Source organism: Motacilla alba, chromosome 7 (genome assembly GCF_015832195.1).
Source record: "Motacilla alba alba isolate MOTALB_02 chromosome 7, Motacilla_alba_V1.0_pri, whole genome shotgun sequence".
Classification (NCBI taxonomy): Eukaryota; Metazoa; Chordata; class Aves; order Passeriformes; family Motacillidae; genus Motacilla; species Motacilla alba.
Window position 1 is genome coordinate 34,800,438 of NC_052022.1, and position 12,645 is coordinate 34,813,082.

Sequence of the window (12,645 nt, forward strand, 5' to 3'; positions counted from 1 at the left end):
TGTTCCCTTGGATGCAGTGAGTAATGCTGCTGGCAGACTGCCTGCTCCGGTGCCACAGAGTTCCAGACATGCCAGTCCAGCTGACTCAGCTCTTTGGAAGAAGGAAAGGGAAGGGAGAAATTTGTCAAACGTTTCTGATACCTGAGGGACAGGGATTGCCGGGCTCTCCTCGAGGATCTTTGAACCCTGCTTTCACACCAGGGACTTCAGGGGTGTCCCCAGAGAGGTATTAGAGATGCCCACATGATAACCCTGCTCAGAACCGCTTATGTCTGTTCCAAATCCTGCCTCTGTGGTTGTTGGAAAATTCATCAGCACAGCTTTATCCCACAAACCAGAAATGTCAGGCCTTTCCTAGCCAAGGCTAACTGCTCTCAGACAAGACACTGTCTCCAAGGAAACAAGCAAAAAGCAGGCACACGAAGGGTATCCAAGTGAGAGAGAGTCTATGGCCCATGTCACTTTTCTATGTAAAAATCTCAACATCAGATTCTCCGCAGTGTATTTTTTGCATGTGATTTATTTTTTAGAAAGACCTTGAAGCCCTTAAATCATCTGGGCTCTGGCTACCTGTGAGGCCAGCTCTGTCCCATGAGGCAACACCTGTTAGGAACAGCCCCAGCTCTGTTTGGCTGGGGGGACCCTGTGCTGTTGTCACAGAATCACAAATTGGTTGGGGATGGAAAATCGTCCCATTCCAACCCCCCTGCCATGGGTAGGGACACCTCTCACTAGACCTGGATGGGCTCAAAGCCCCATCCAGTTTGATCTTGACTTGGACTCCAAATAAATGAGGCAGGAGGAAGACAGTATCTACCTATTTCCTGGCAAAAGGAACTGGAACACAGGCTAGGGCTTAGGCTGTCAAAGCCCCTAATTCTCATTGAAATCAAGCAGACCTCACTGCTTCTAAAGATAAAAGCCACATGGAACTAGTCCCAAAATGAGCACTGGGATGAGCCTGTCTCAATTTTCCAGTCAGGGTTCTCCCCAAGAGAAGTCCTTGGCTGTCTCAGAGCACATGAGAACATTTCTGCCTCTTGCTGGAATGGAAGGAAAGGACGTGTGCTTGGGGAGCACATTCCCTTAACACAGAGCAGCTGGCACAGATCACTTGGCAGCCCTTCCCAGTGGCAGAACAACTCTTGCACCTTTGACACAAAGAGCCCAAACAAATTCTAGGTAGAGGCTCTTCCACAGGGATAGCTCTGTCCCATCCAGGTGCTCTTTGTCAAAGGTTCAATAGTCAGGGCCTCACCAGCATTTCTCCAGCTTCAGGAATGAAGATAGAGATCTCGACTCGCTGTTGCAAGGCAGGGAGGGAACTTGGGGCACCCTGTCTGAAATCAACACAGCACAGTTATGCAAAACATGTGTGCAACTGGCATCTCTTGTGTAATCCTGGCTGCAATCAACCTCTCTAACCACTCCAGAAGGGAAGGAGGGGCAGAGGGTGGAGAAAGTTCACACTTAGATCAAATAAAAAATGGGAAAATATCCAGAGAGCTTTAGTCAGGTAAAAACACAGTTCCCTCTCATGGGAAACCTCCAGGACAAGTTTCCTTGAACTTCACACAGGGTTATAAATAGGAGGAGAGTCACACAGAGTTCAGTACAGGTTCACCGTAAAAAATCTAGACATTCTCATTTTCCTTCTTGAGTGATATCCATCAATATCTTAGCTGTAAGCCAATTCATAATTACAGGCTGCTGAGAGCTCAGGAGAATATATCAGTAGCAGCTTTCCTCAACTCTGCTGTGGCGTGGGTTATGGGTTATTTTTGTCCCCCTTTAGCTTCTCTTGGCTTCCTTTCCAGATGGCAAAAATACCTCTTTACACCTTAAAACATATGCTGTCAAAAATGTCAGGGGTGTTTCTCCCTGTCACACTGCCCTGTAGCACAGCTCTGAGATATCAATGAAAGAAGGCCTCACATCACTGTTGGGTTCCAAGCTCAAACATTCCCAAGCTGAAAGGTTTCACAAACTCCTTCAAGAGCTAACAAAGGCCAGCTCCAAATGTTGCGTCTCCTTTCCCCAGAGATGATATGCAGAAGCTTTTTGCCCTTGAAAATAATTTTCTCAGGGGGAAAAAGGAACCCAACGCTTGTTTGCTCCTTAGAGCTGCTGTGATATTTGCTGCTCAGAAGTGGCTTTGCTGAGATGAGGCTTGGTCACGTCAAAACCAGGTTTGCATCTCAACTGCATGAAAAAGTTCTCTGTCACCTCTTGAATCTCAGTCTGCAAAACCCAGATCCCTCAGTGGCTGGCCCTGGAGCAGGAGGGCTCCTGGTGTGCTGCATCATGTCCCTCCAGCTTATCCTAACACAATGAGACACCCAAATCCCTGCAGATGCAACACCTGCACCTTAAATCCAGGGTTTGTGTGTACATGTGCTAACTTGAGCATAAAAATACCGCATTTCTGAAACAATCTCCGGTGACAAGAAAAACAAGGGAACTGTTTCTAGCTGGAACTGAAAGGAGCAAAGGACTACAGATCTTTAAATACCTGAGCTACTAGAGCCTCACCTGCCAGCCTGTCCGCAGCAGTTCTGGTGCAGAAAGACAAGTGATGCACACAAAGCTACCTTGGTGCTTAGGTCCCTGAATTTGCAAATTGGGTCTCATGGGGGTTTTCCTGTTTCATTTTCTCATCACTGAAAAACAGATAACAAGGAGGCAACAACTCATACCAACTTCACACAGGCTTGGGGCTGATGGAAGAGATAGGGGTTTTTAAAAAAATGATGCAAAAATTGCAGGCTAAGTAGTAAGTCCTTTAGTATTATTAATAATCACCTTACTATTGTGTCTGAGATAATCACGCTGCTCTCGGGGTCTAATACCTCAGTGGTTATGGTAACAATACAAAGTTATTATTCCTTCCACTTTGTAATTATCTCGTTTCACCACTGCACAAAGGCTAAGTAAACCTAAGGAGATCATGTACAGCGCTGTGCAGCTGGGGCACCAGCACCACTGAGTACTCCACGATGTACTTACATGACCTTCATCGCAGCAATGCGTTTGTGCCTTGCCACGATTCCCACGTGCTGCCCTCTCACCATCTCAACTAGGTGGAGAAATGCTCTTTATTTCCATTTTACTGGCAGACAGCTGAGACAGAGATAAGGTTAAGGGGTCTGCATTTGTACTGGCCCCTGTTTCCAAAGCATCAAATGACTTTGTAATTTAGCTCCCTCATAAACGAGTGAATAAGGGTAGGAAAAACATTCAAAATTACTAATAAAAAAGAGACTAGAGGATTGGAAGATAAAGACAGAGTCGAACAGAATCAATGCTAGATACACTACTACAGCCTATCCTAGTGTGAACTGAGCACAGGAATTACTCACAGTCACAAAAGATAGTGTTAGAAAGAGTAATAATCTACACCAAAAGATAGAATAGTTAAGGTTAAATATCAGGATGAGAGTCACAGCTATAAAAAGCAGATGGGAAGTGGAATTGTCTCCCTAGGGAGGCAACAGAAAGAGTCTCTCTGGATGTTTTAAAAAACAGGTTAGGCATGGTGTTTAGAAGCACTGCTGCTCTATATGCAGAAGTCTTACCACATTCATGCTTTTTTTGATGCCAGTGAAATCCCACATATAGCACTGTGGCAGAATTAAAGCCCAGAGGAAAAAGAAAGCACTGCCTTGCTTGCTGTGCCAGAACAGCAAGGCTGGCCTAGGAATTGGCAGCACCCAGGAGCAGAGGGGCCTGTGTGCTCTCCAAATTGTAGCCCAGAAGGGCAGGACCAGGTGCTCTGTTCCACTTCATGTGGCCTGAGGCAACGCAGAGAGGGACAGAATCCAGGTAAAGATGCCAGGATGTGAATTGCTAACATGGAGGGGAGACAGGAGACACACAGAAAACTGATGTCAGCAGTTAAATCCCAAACACAAGCTTCCATCCTTGTTGGGTATTTCATCAGGAATGAACCAGTCACAATTAATGAGAGATAACCCTATGTGAATCTTACACTGTGATGCTCCTGCCTGAACAAGAGCCTTGTTACCTCCAAGCACTGCAGAGGACTTGCTGCTAGACCTGGCAAAGCCATGGTCCACTGGGAGAGGCAGGAGGAGGGACCAGTCTAAGGCACCAGGACAAACCTTAGCACCTGATCTTGCTGTGAACTGACACTGAGAATGAGAATGCTCCCATGGTGCTGGTGCCTGTGATCTCTAGGAGAGGAGGAATTCCCTATGCAGCCAATTCACAGGGAGCACCCAGGCACTCAAAGTGCCACCACCTCCTCTGCTTGCACTGGGACACCAGGAAGAGCTGCAGGACATCTGCTCCTGCTGTCTCAACCACACACTCCAGACAGGAGTGGGGGGAAAGAAAAGTTGATACCTAGTCCTAAGAGAGAGAGAGAGGGATTCATGAGGTTGGTACACATCTGCATCTACCTTTGTTTGCCAGGACCACTCCTCCTATTTCTCTGTTTCATCTATCAGAAGTCAATTCCCTGCATTCAACAGTTAAAGACTGATTCCTAAACTACAGCAGATAAGAGGGAATCTTTATGGAATTTCAAGACCAAAACATAAAAGTGAACACTCCTTGCTTTGGGTGGAACTACCTCTTCACAAGTTGCCCTGAAAACAAAGACCAAATGTACTTCTGCTGGAATGATCAAGATCCTACAGCATCTTTAAATCAAAGATTTCTTTGATTCATGATTTCTCAGTGGTAATTATGCTGTGTAGAAAAGACCAAGCTTCTATAATGAGATAATCCTGAGCATAAAATATAATCTTTCCATATAGCCAATACCAGCATTTATCACAGTGGTTGCTCTGGAAATGAAGAAGACCCCTCCACTCCAAGGATCAGGTCCAGGAGGGGCTCCAGCAATGCATGGAATACAAGAGAGCTCCACAGAGGATTCAATTTTAAACAAGGATCCCCAGGGCATAAAGCCCTGGCATAGCAAACTCACACCCTGTACACATGTTGAGCTTACCTCTAAAAACTCACACACAAATAAATGGAAAGCAGAATAGCAGAGATTTCAGGCTCTCTCCAGCATGGAGTGAAGGCCTTTAGGTGCTGGAAGCAGTAATGAGAAGCAGAGCTGCTGCAGGATTGTGCACATGCTCACAGCGGTTTGGAACCCGCAGCCTGATAAGAAAAACCCAAAAAGATTTTGTGACGAGGGTAATTCCACTGAGTTTAACTGAAACAGCATAAGAAAACCTGAGAGGAAGAGCAGCTCTGCCTGATGAAATAGAGCTCTAAGTATCAGATCAACAGCATAAATACCCACCAGCTCATCCCAACCCAGGGAAGATGCTGTTTGCTAACCTATTTGGAGAAATGGCATTTGTATGCAGAATATCCCCTTGCCTCTTCACGTACACGTTTGATTTTTCAGATTGTATCCTATGTGTCTGCTTTGAATTTTTCTCCCCATTCACAAAGTGTTTGAGTCAGTCCAGTTCAGAGTGTAATGAGAACTTCATATCACAAGATTCATCTAATTATGACATTCCCATCCTCAAAAACATGGTTACAGAGCACATACTGGACCTTTTAAGAGTGGAGATGTTAATAGTGGCAAAAGTTCCCTCAAGATGAAAAAGAGCAGTTTAAAACATTGACTTCATTATTCTTAATAACCATCCTTGCCACTGTTTCAGTAATTCTCACTGTCTTTTCACAGCTGGGAACTCATGGACAGCATTGTGTATTCCAGCATTTGTTCATCCAATTTTTCAGCCAAAATGAGCCACTCAGAAGTGGGGCTGTCCCAAACACGTATTGAGGCAGGCATGTCATCAGGATTGAGGAACACGTTCCTTCTACCTCTGAGCACAGCTGCACACACAGATTGCACTCCTCAGGTCTGCCATCCAACTCCAGACATGTGGGCACACCTGGGATGGCTCACTGCCACCCAGGCAGGGCTGAAAGGAAAGTCCTCGTGGACAAGAAGAGATGAGAAAGATGGATTTGCTAACCAACAGATATGGAAAGATTTTCCACGAACAGGGCATTTTCCTTTTTAATTATACATGCCTTTAATCTTGCACACTGTACATGGTTTGCTAAGATTGTGCTTTTGGGAGTTTTTGCCTAAGCCTTTCTTTTCAAAACAAAGGTTTTCTGCTTTTCTTTTGCAAATAAAGGGGTACCATTAGTGCAGTGCTATTGGAGAGCTGGGCAGAAACAAATAACATGTAGCAGCAATGCAGGAGAAAGAGTGGGAAGAAAAACATTTCTTAAAAGCAAAAAAATTGTTTGGAGGGGACACTTTCTAAGCAGGAAACAGTACCTTCAAAGCAAATTTTAAAATGTATTGTGAGGACAATCTTCTGTGAAAAAATAATAATCTGACTATCCATTTTTTAGGAAGAAACAGACAGTAAAACTGCTTTCATATATGAATAACACTTACATACTCCCACAGCAGTGAACATGACTGAAGCTGCCAAGTAAAAAGAAAAATCAGGAGATTCCAGAATTAATGTCCATGCGGACAGTTTGTGTGGACAAACATGATGAGACAGCCTTTTAAGTACTAAACAATTGGCACACAGGACCATCCTTACTTAGTGCAATGGATGGATGACGCTTACTTAGTCAAAACCTATTCTGAGTTTTGTTTTCTCCTTAGCAAGTGATCCCATCCCTCATTTCTGACTTACTGCCCAAGTCCTGCTCTGAAAACTGAGGTGCCTGTGTTTGCTATGGGCTCTTCCACATTGCTCATCACTGCAGCCTTGACTTTTACAAGCACTGTCAGAGCATTCATGTTTACAACAGCATTATGAGGGGAGGGCTGACTCAGCTCCATTTTAGACACGAGAGAAATCCATGCCAAAAACTAACTGCTAAGTTTCTGTGCCCATCTGAGGATGCCTGGCTTTTGGGGTAAAACTGTCATACCTTTCAAAGTATGGAGGCCAACAGCTGGATGGCTTTAACCATCAGATTGACCTGTCAGATTCAGCTGCCTTCCTTAAAACTTCTGGGGTTAGCTCATTAACTGCCTACAGCAGAATTTTTCTCATATAGTTTGTCTTTGCCATTGTCTTGTTGTGCAATTCCAGAGGGGATGGAGATGACAGGCATGTCTCAGGGTGAGACAGAAGGTGCTTTGTGAATGCCATCAGCAGATTGGCTTTGTCTGGATGTTTTTCCCCTTAGAACAGCAAAAGCCAGGCAAGGTGAAGCCAATCCCTGCTGATTTGTCCAGTGCATCCTGCAGGAAGGGCCTCCCAACCTCTGCTCCAGCACTCCACAGCCTTACATTCCCATCCTGGAAGCCCTCTCTGGCACCTCTCTTATATTATCTGGGTTGTGGAACTATGGAGTTAATTCTGAAAACAACACCTGAAAGTCCTGTAAGTTCCTTGAGGTACATGCCCACTCTTAGTGTAATTCTGCACATGAATCTCTCCCCAGGCATTATCCCACTGATGTCCTGAAGGCATCATTATATTCCTGAAACCAAAGCAGCTGCATGTGGGAGGAAAATATAGACAAAGTTCATCAGAACTCTGTATGTCCCTAAAAGGTAAATAACTGCAGGAGTAAATCACTGCAAGATAAGTCCTTAATTATTTAGGGCTAAACAGCAGTAGCAGCATTACAGATGAGAAACAATATTTTGTTAACCACTCAGCCTGGGAACACTTACACAGTAAGATATGATTCTGCACGAGAAGAGGAGGTAATATGTAGATAATGATGCTTAGAAACATTTTCAAACTAACAGGAAATAACATTGAAAAGCATGAGCAAACATCAATCCAAAGAAAAAAAAAGTAATTGTTTTTAAGTTACTAGTAAGTATTGGCTATTTCAGATATCTCAGAGATGCTTCTGCTAATTTCTGTTTGAATCTACATTTCCTTAATTTTTTTACCTTTCCTGTTGTACTGTATGAAAACTTCAGTAAGCACAGGAAGAACTGACTAAAAAAGCAGCAGTGAGAAGATGTCACTGACTAAGTGGTGACACAAGCAAAGTGCTCTGAAATCCACAAGTCCAACTAACCGAGAGGGAAAAAAAAAAGATATAAGAGAATTTTTCAATTCCTTTATTGCATAATTTGCCTTCCATAGCAGTTTAAGCCTTCTTGGGAAGGAGAAAAGATTAAGGGGTTTTGCTTGGGTATTTTATTTTTTTATTAATAGATCTCTTATTTAAGTAGGAAAAATAATACATATACATATATTCAAAAAAGGAATTGGTGTTGCTTTCATGAAATTGTGCACCAGATTCTCAGCTGGTGCAAAACAGCAGTACTTTCCTTACTTAGAGGATGTAATTCCAATCTCCATCAGCTGAGGATCTGATCTAAAGAGCTTTCCTCTTACAAAAATATATTCAGACTCACCTCAATTTAGACACTAAGTGTACCAGATTGAAACTGGCTTGAAGTCACCTATTTCAAAACAGTTTCCAACCTCTTCTTTCTATATTTTATCCAATATCCTCTTTTCTGGTCAGAAATAGCAGAAGATGTAAACAGCGACAGAATCATAGAATCATTTGGGTTGTAAAAGACCTTCCCTACAGTTGCTGGGTCTGCTCCACCTTCCAGGCCTACGTACAGACTTTGATGTGTACTTTATGAAAGCACAGAGTGCTTGTACAGCACACTGATATCAAACTGTTTAAAGTCCCTTGGGGACACCTACCCATCTTCTCCATGATCCAGGTGTGCATAAGCCAACCCAGCTTGGTTATATAGCAGGGACAGACACCTTAACTTCCATGCCTATGGCCAGAGTGGCATTTCACCTTTGTGCAGGGGGATACCAGGTTTTGGGGTAATAATCGAGGTTTTAACTCTTCACCTGTGAATGCTAAGAATTCTAAGAACTGCCTTGGAGAGTATTGTGAGAGCACCTGTCTGTTCCTGCTGGCCCTGTGCTGAAAGCTGCTCTGAGTGCTTAGAGGGGTGACACTTTCTCCATTGAAAACAAAGCCTAAAATTACAAACTGAGCAGAGCTGAGCACAGCTAAGTCAGTTAGGGAAGGAGCTCCAGGGGAACTCGTGCTAAGCAGCTTAGGTGCCTTCTGAAAATCCCACACCTTTCCATTCCATCCTCACGCGAAACGTGTTCTTCACGCAGGAAGAACAATCTCTGTCAATGGCAGTAGCTAGGTAACAAAATCTATATTCATATTGCGAGGTCTTCAGCTGCAATGTTTGTGTTTGGTAATATGGGAATTTTTTTTGTCACAACTCCCTTTTTGTTTTAATTGTGAACATTTGCTTTGTGTTCTGTTTTCTTTTTAAATTTCCAGTGGAAAGTACAGTTATTGTCAGATGTGTGAAAACTGCGGCTCACAGTTCCACAGACATTTTCCCTACTGACCTTCAGATCAAATCCAGCTCAAGCGATTCTCTCACAGCCTAGTCCCAACTCTTGTACTCCCTTGGAAGTTCAAAGCTTTCTTTCAGCATTTGCCATCAATACAGCATCCTGCATACTCCCAAATCTGCTTGAAGAAGCTTCCTAGCTTACCCTTTCCTACTCTTGGAAATGCCAAAGCAACTCTGTATCCTTAGACCAATTCAATGCTCCTGAAACAGAAACACATACTGAAGTGAGGCTGACTCAGGAGAAGAAATACATATAAAGGGTCAGGAAACTCATGCAGGATTTTTGCCTGCAGTTGCACTTCCACCACTGTATTTCAGTAGTCACACATTTGCTAACACCTCAGAGAAGTTTATTCCTAATGCTGCCTCCTGCAACCAGCGCAAGTATCTCTGCTCATTCAAGAATGAAACACACAGCCTCTCATAAATGGCCCAAATACTCAAGTTGAACATTCAGGAGGTACAAACGCAGCAAGTTAAGATCTTACTCAGGAGTCCTGCACAGATGAGTGAGTGAGCAGAATGCAGCCCCCTGGTGCAGAGACAGGGACTAAAACCACAGCTGATCCTGACTGCTGGGGCTCCAACACCACCAGCACACAGCTATGAGACAGGTATTCCCCAACAACTTATCAAGAAACTGTATCATGTAGACTTGATACAGACATGATCCTATCACTTAACAAGGAAAGAGAAACCCAGTCTCTCTTGACCACCTTTAGCTCTAGGGTGAGTGCCGTGGCTGCCATGAGCTAGGACTTTACAGCAAGATCTAACTGAATCAAAAATGCAATTTAGAGAGCTTTGAAAGATGAACAAGTTTGAACTCAACCAGCATATGGCATTTATTAGATGAAGAAATGGGTATGAACTGCAAAGCCGGCTTCCAAGAGCCCACAGTTATTCTTTGTGATCTCTGGAATTTCACAGCCACTTTGGGCCCCAGAATGTCAAAACAATCTGCCAGCGAAGCCGGGATACACCCAAGGAGACACTGAGAGGGAAATGCGATAGCATCAGCAGAGGAGCTCAGTTACACAAAAGGAGAGGTGTGGCTGAACCACAACTTTTCTGATTCACATCAAGGCTTTCCCAAAGTTGAGAGCTGCACTCTCTGAAGAGGACGGTACAGACCCAGAGCTACACTTTATTATCACTACCTGCTGCACTGGGACGGTAGTGATAAAGGAAGGAAGAGGTGTGAGGAGAAGCCAAGGTGGGCTCACCAGAGTGTGTCCTGAGGTGTCCTGTGAGGGCGTCCCTCCGCCGGCAGGCGTAGCTACAGAAGGGACATTTGAACGGTTTCTCCCCAGAGTGCAACTTGATGTGCCTCAGCAGGTTCCCCTTCTGGGTAAAAGAAGCTCCACATTGGTTACAGTGGAAGGGGCGTTCACCTGGAAGGGAAGGGGAAGGGAGAGAGCTGTCAACACACATCGGAGGATGCACAGAGGCCACTTTCCCACTCTGCACCGGTGCCATTGCACATGGGTACAGTCCCCACCACCACCATCACACGGCACTTCTAAAAGTCAGAGGCCGTTTCTTTTGCACAATGGGCAAAGCCTCCAATAGTGATTTGAGGCTCTTTCCTTGAGGCGATCAATGCTTCCTGGTTTTCTTGAAAGTTCTTCACCTCAGAGCTTCTATCCTTCATAAAAGATGAGCTCTGCTGAAAATTTAGATCCATAGCTGTGGTTTTGCAGTATTTACTTCTACGGTTTTGCACTTATATTTCAAATAGGTCCAATCCATATGAGTATTCAGAGCTGATCATAACAATTGGACCTTAGCAATGTGTTAAGATCTTGGGTTCAAACCAAACCTTCTGCTCGCCTTATACTTTAACTGACAGTCCTTTTTAAAGGCTGCTTTGCATTGCTAGAGTGACATGGAGGGCATGGATGCGAGTGAGGATCAGGGTTGCAAGCTCTGGGCAGTACTGAAAGTTGAGAAAAATCTTACACCATTAAACTGTAAACCAAGCAAATTTGCACTCTACATAGAACAATTTAAAAAGACTGATTTGATGGAAAACCAACAGAAACCCTAAACCTTACCCTATCACTTCATCCCATGTGTTCACACACACTCACACACATCCAAAGCTTATTTTTATGTTAAGCCTTCATATTTGCCTTAGACAATGGGGATTGGGTCCATTAAAGAAACCCCACCTTTTTAAAAAATTATTTAGGGGAAAACCCCTGATGAACTCACACAGGCTTTCTGGAACATTATCAAAACCATACTCTGTATCAGCATTTGTTGAGGACAGTCAGACTGTTCCAGCAGTCTTGCACAGGCAGTCAGCTCTAATCAGCTGCTTATGTCCTGCTGAGCAGATCAATGGAACACAAGCATACACTTGTGCTAGCCACTTCTCCAAGAGCCTTACTGCAGCTGGACCTCAGATCACAGAATTCCAGAACAGTTTGGGTTGGAAGGGACCTTAAAGCTCACCCAGCTCCATCCCCTGCCATGGCTAGGGATACCTTCCACTGTCCCAGATTGCTCCAAATCCCTGTCCAACCTGGCCTTGAACACTTTCAGGGATGAGACAGCCTCAGCTTCTCTGGGCAACCTGTGCCAGGGCCTCACCTCCCTCATACGGAAGAATTTCTTCCATATATACCTGATTTAAATCTACCCTCTTCCAATTAAAGCATTACCCTATGTCCACACCAAGCAGGGCCCCAGCTCAGCAAGGTTTTGATCATCAGATTTCAGGGGGAAGCGACCTCATCACATTTTTCAGCGTATCACCTATTATAGAATCTTGGCCAAATCCTGCTGGGACCTTCTGAGTTTGAATTCAGTGGCCGGAAGCACAGGCCTTGTGAAAAACAAACACATTCTGCGATCTTTCACATCTCTTCTGAGCCTTTTACAATTGCTTTAAAACAATTACTCCCTCACTGGACAAAATGAATGCTACCTTTGTATCAAAGCAGTTCACGTGTCTGTCTAGAGTGAAGTCCAAAACACATCTGGAGATTCAAATGGAAGCAGAGGGAGGGAGAGAGCTCTCACAGATGTCCACAAGCAATTCTTGTGTCAGTGGTTCAAATCACTGCCAGGACTACGATGCTGCCAGGAGGGCAGCACAAGCTGTGCCACGTATATGCCATACTCTGCAACATTTATTTCACACGTGGGAGATGGAAATCACATCTGAGGCCGCCGCAGAGGTACTCAAGGAGATACTAAGGTTCCTACAGTCTCACTGAGAACATTATGGAGTAATAATAATAAAAAAAAATCACAGCATAAAGCTCTTCTTCCAATACTCT

General features: G+C 44.2%; 1 protein-coding gene across 12 annotated transcripts in view; it reads right to left on the bottom strand.

Annotated features, from left to right (window-relative positions):
- Positions 1–12,645, bottom strand: part of IKZF2 (IKAROS family zinc finger 2) — a 114,030-nt gene that overhangs the window by 31,819 nt on the left and 69,566 nt on the right. For 10 of the 12 annotated variants that reach the window (XM_038141905.1, XM_038141904.1, XM_038141897.1 and 7 more), the window contains one exon: positions 10,582–10,749. The exons of the other annotated variants lie outside the window; for them this stretch is intronic. In XM_038141905.1, coding sequence (XP_037997833.1) covers positions 10,582–10,749 — 168 coding nt within the window. The remainder of the gene's footprint in view (positions 1–10,581; positions 10,750–12,645) is intronic. 12 annotated transcript variants of the gene reach the window in all.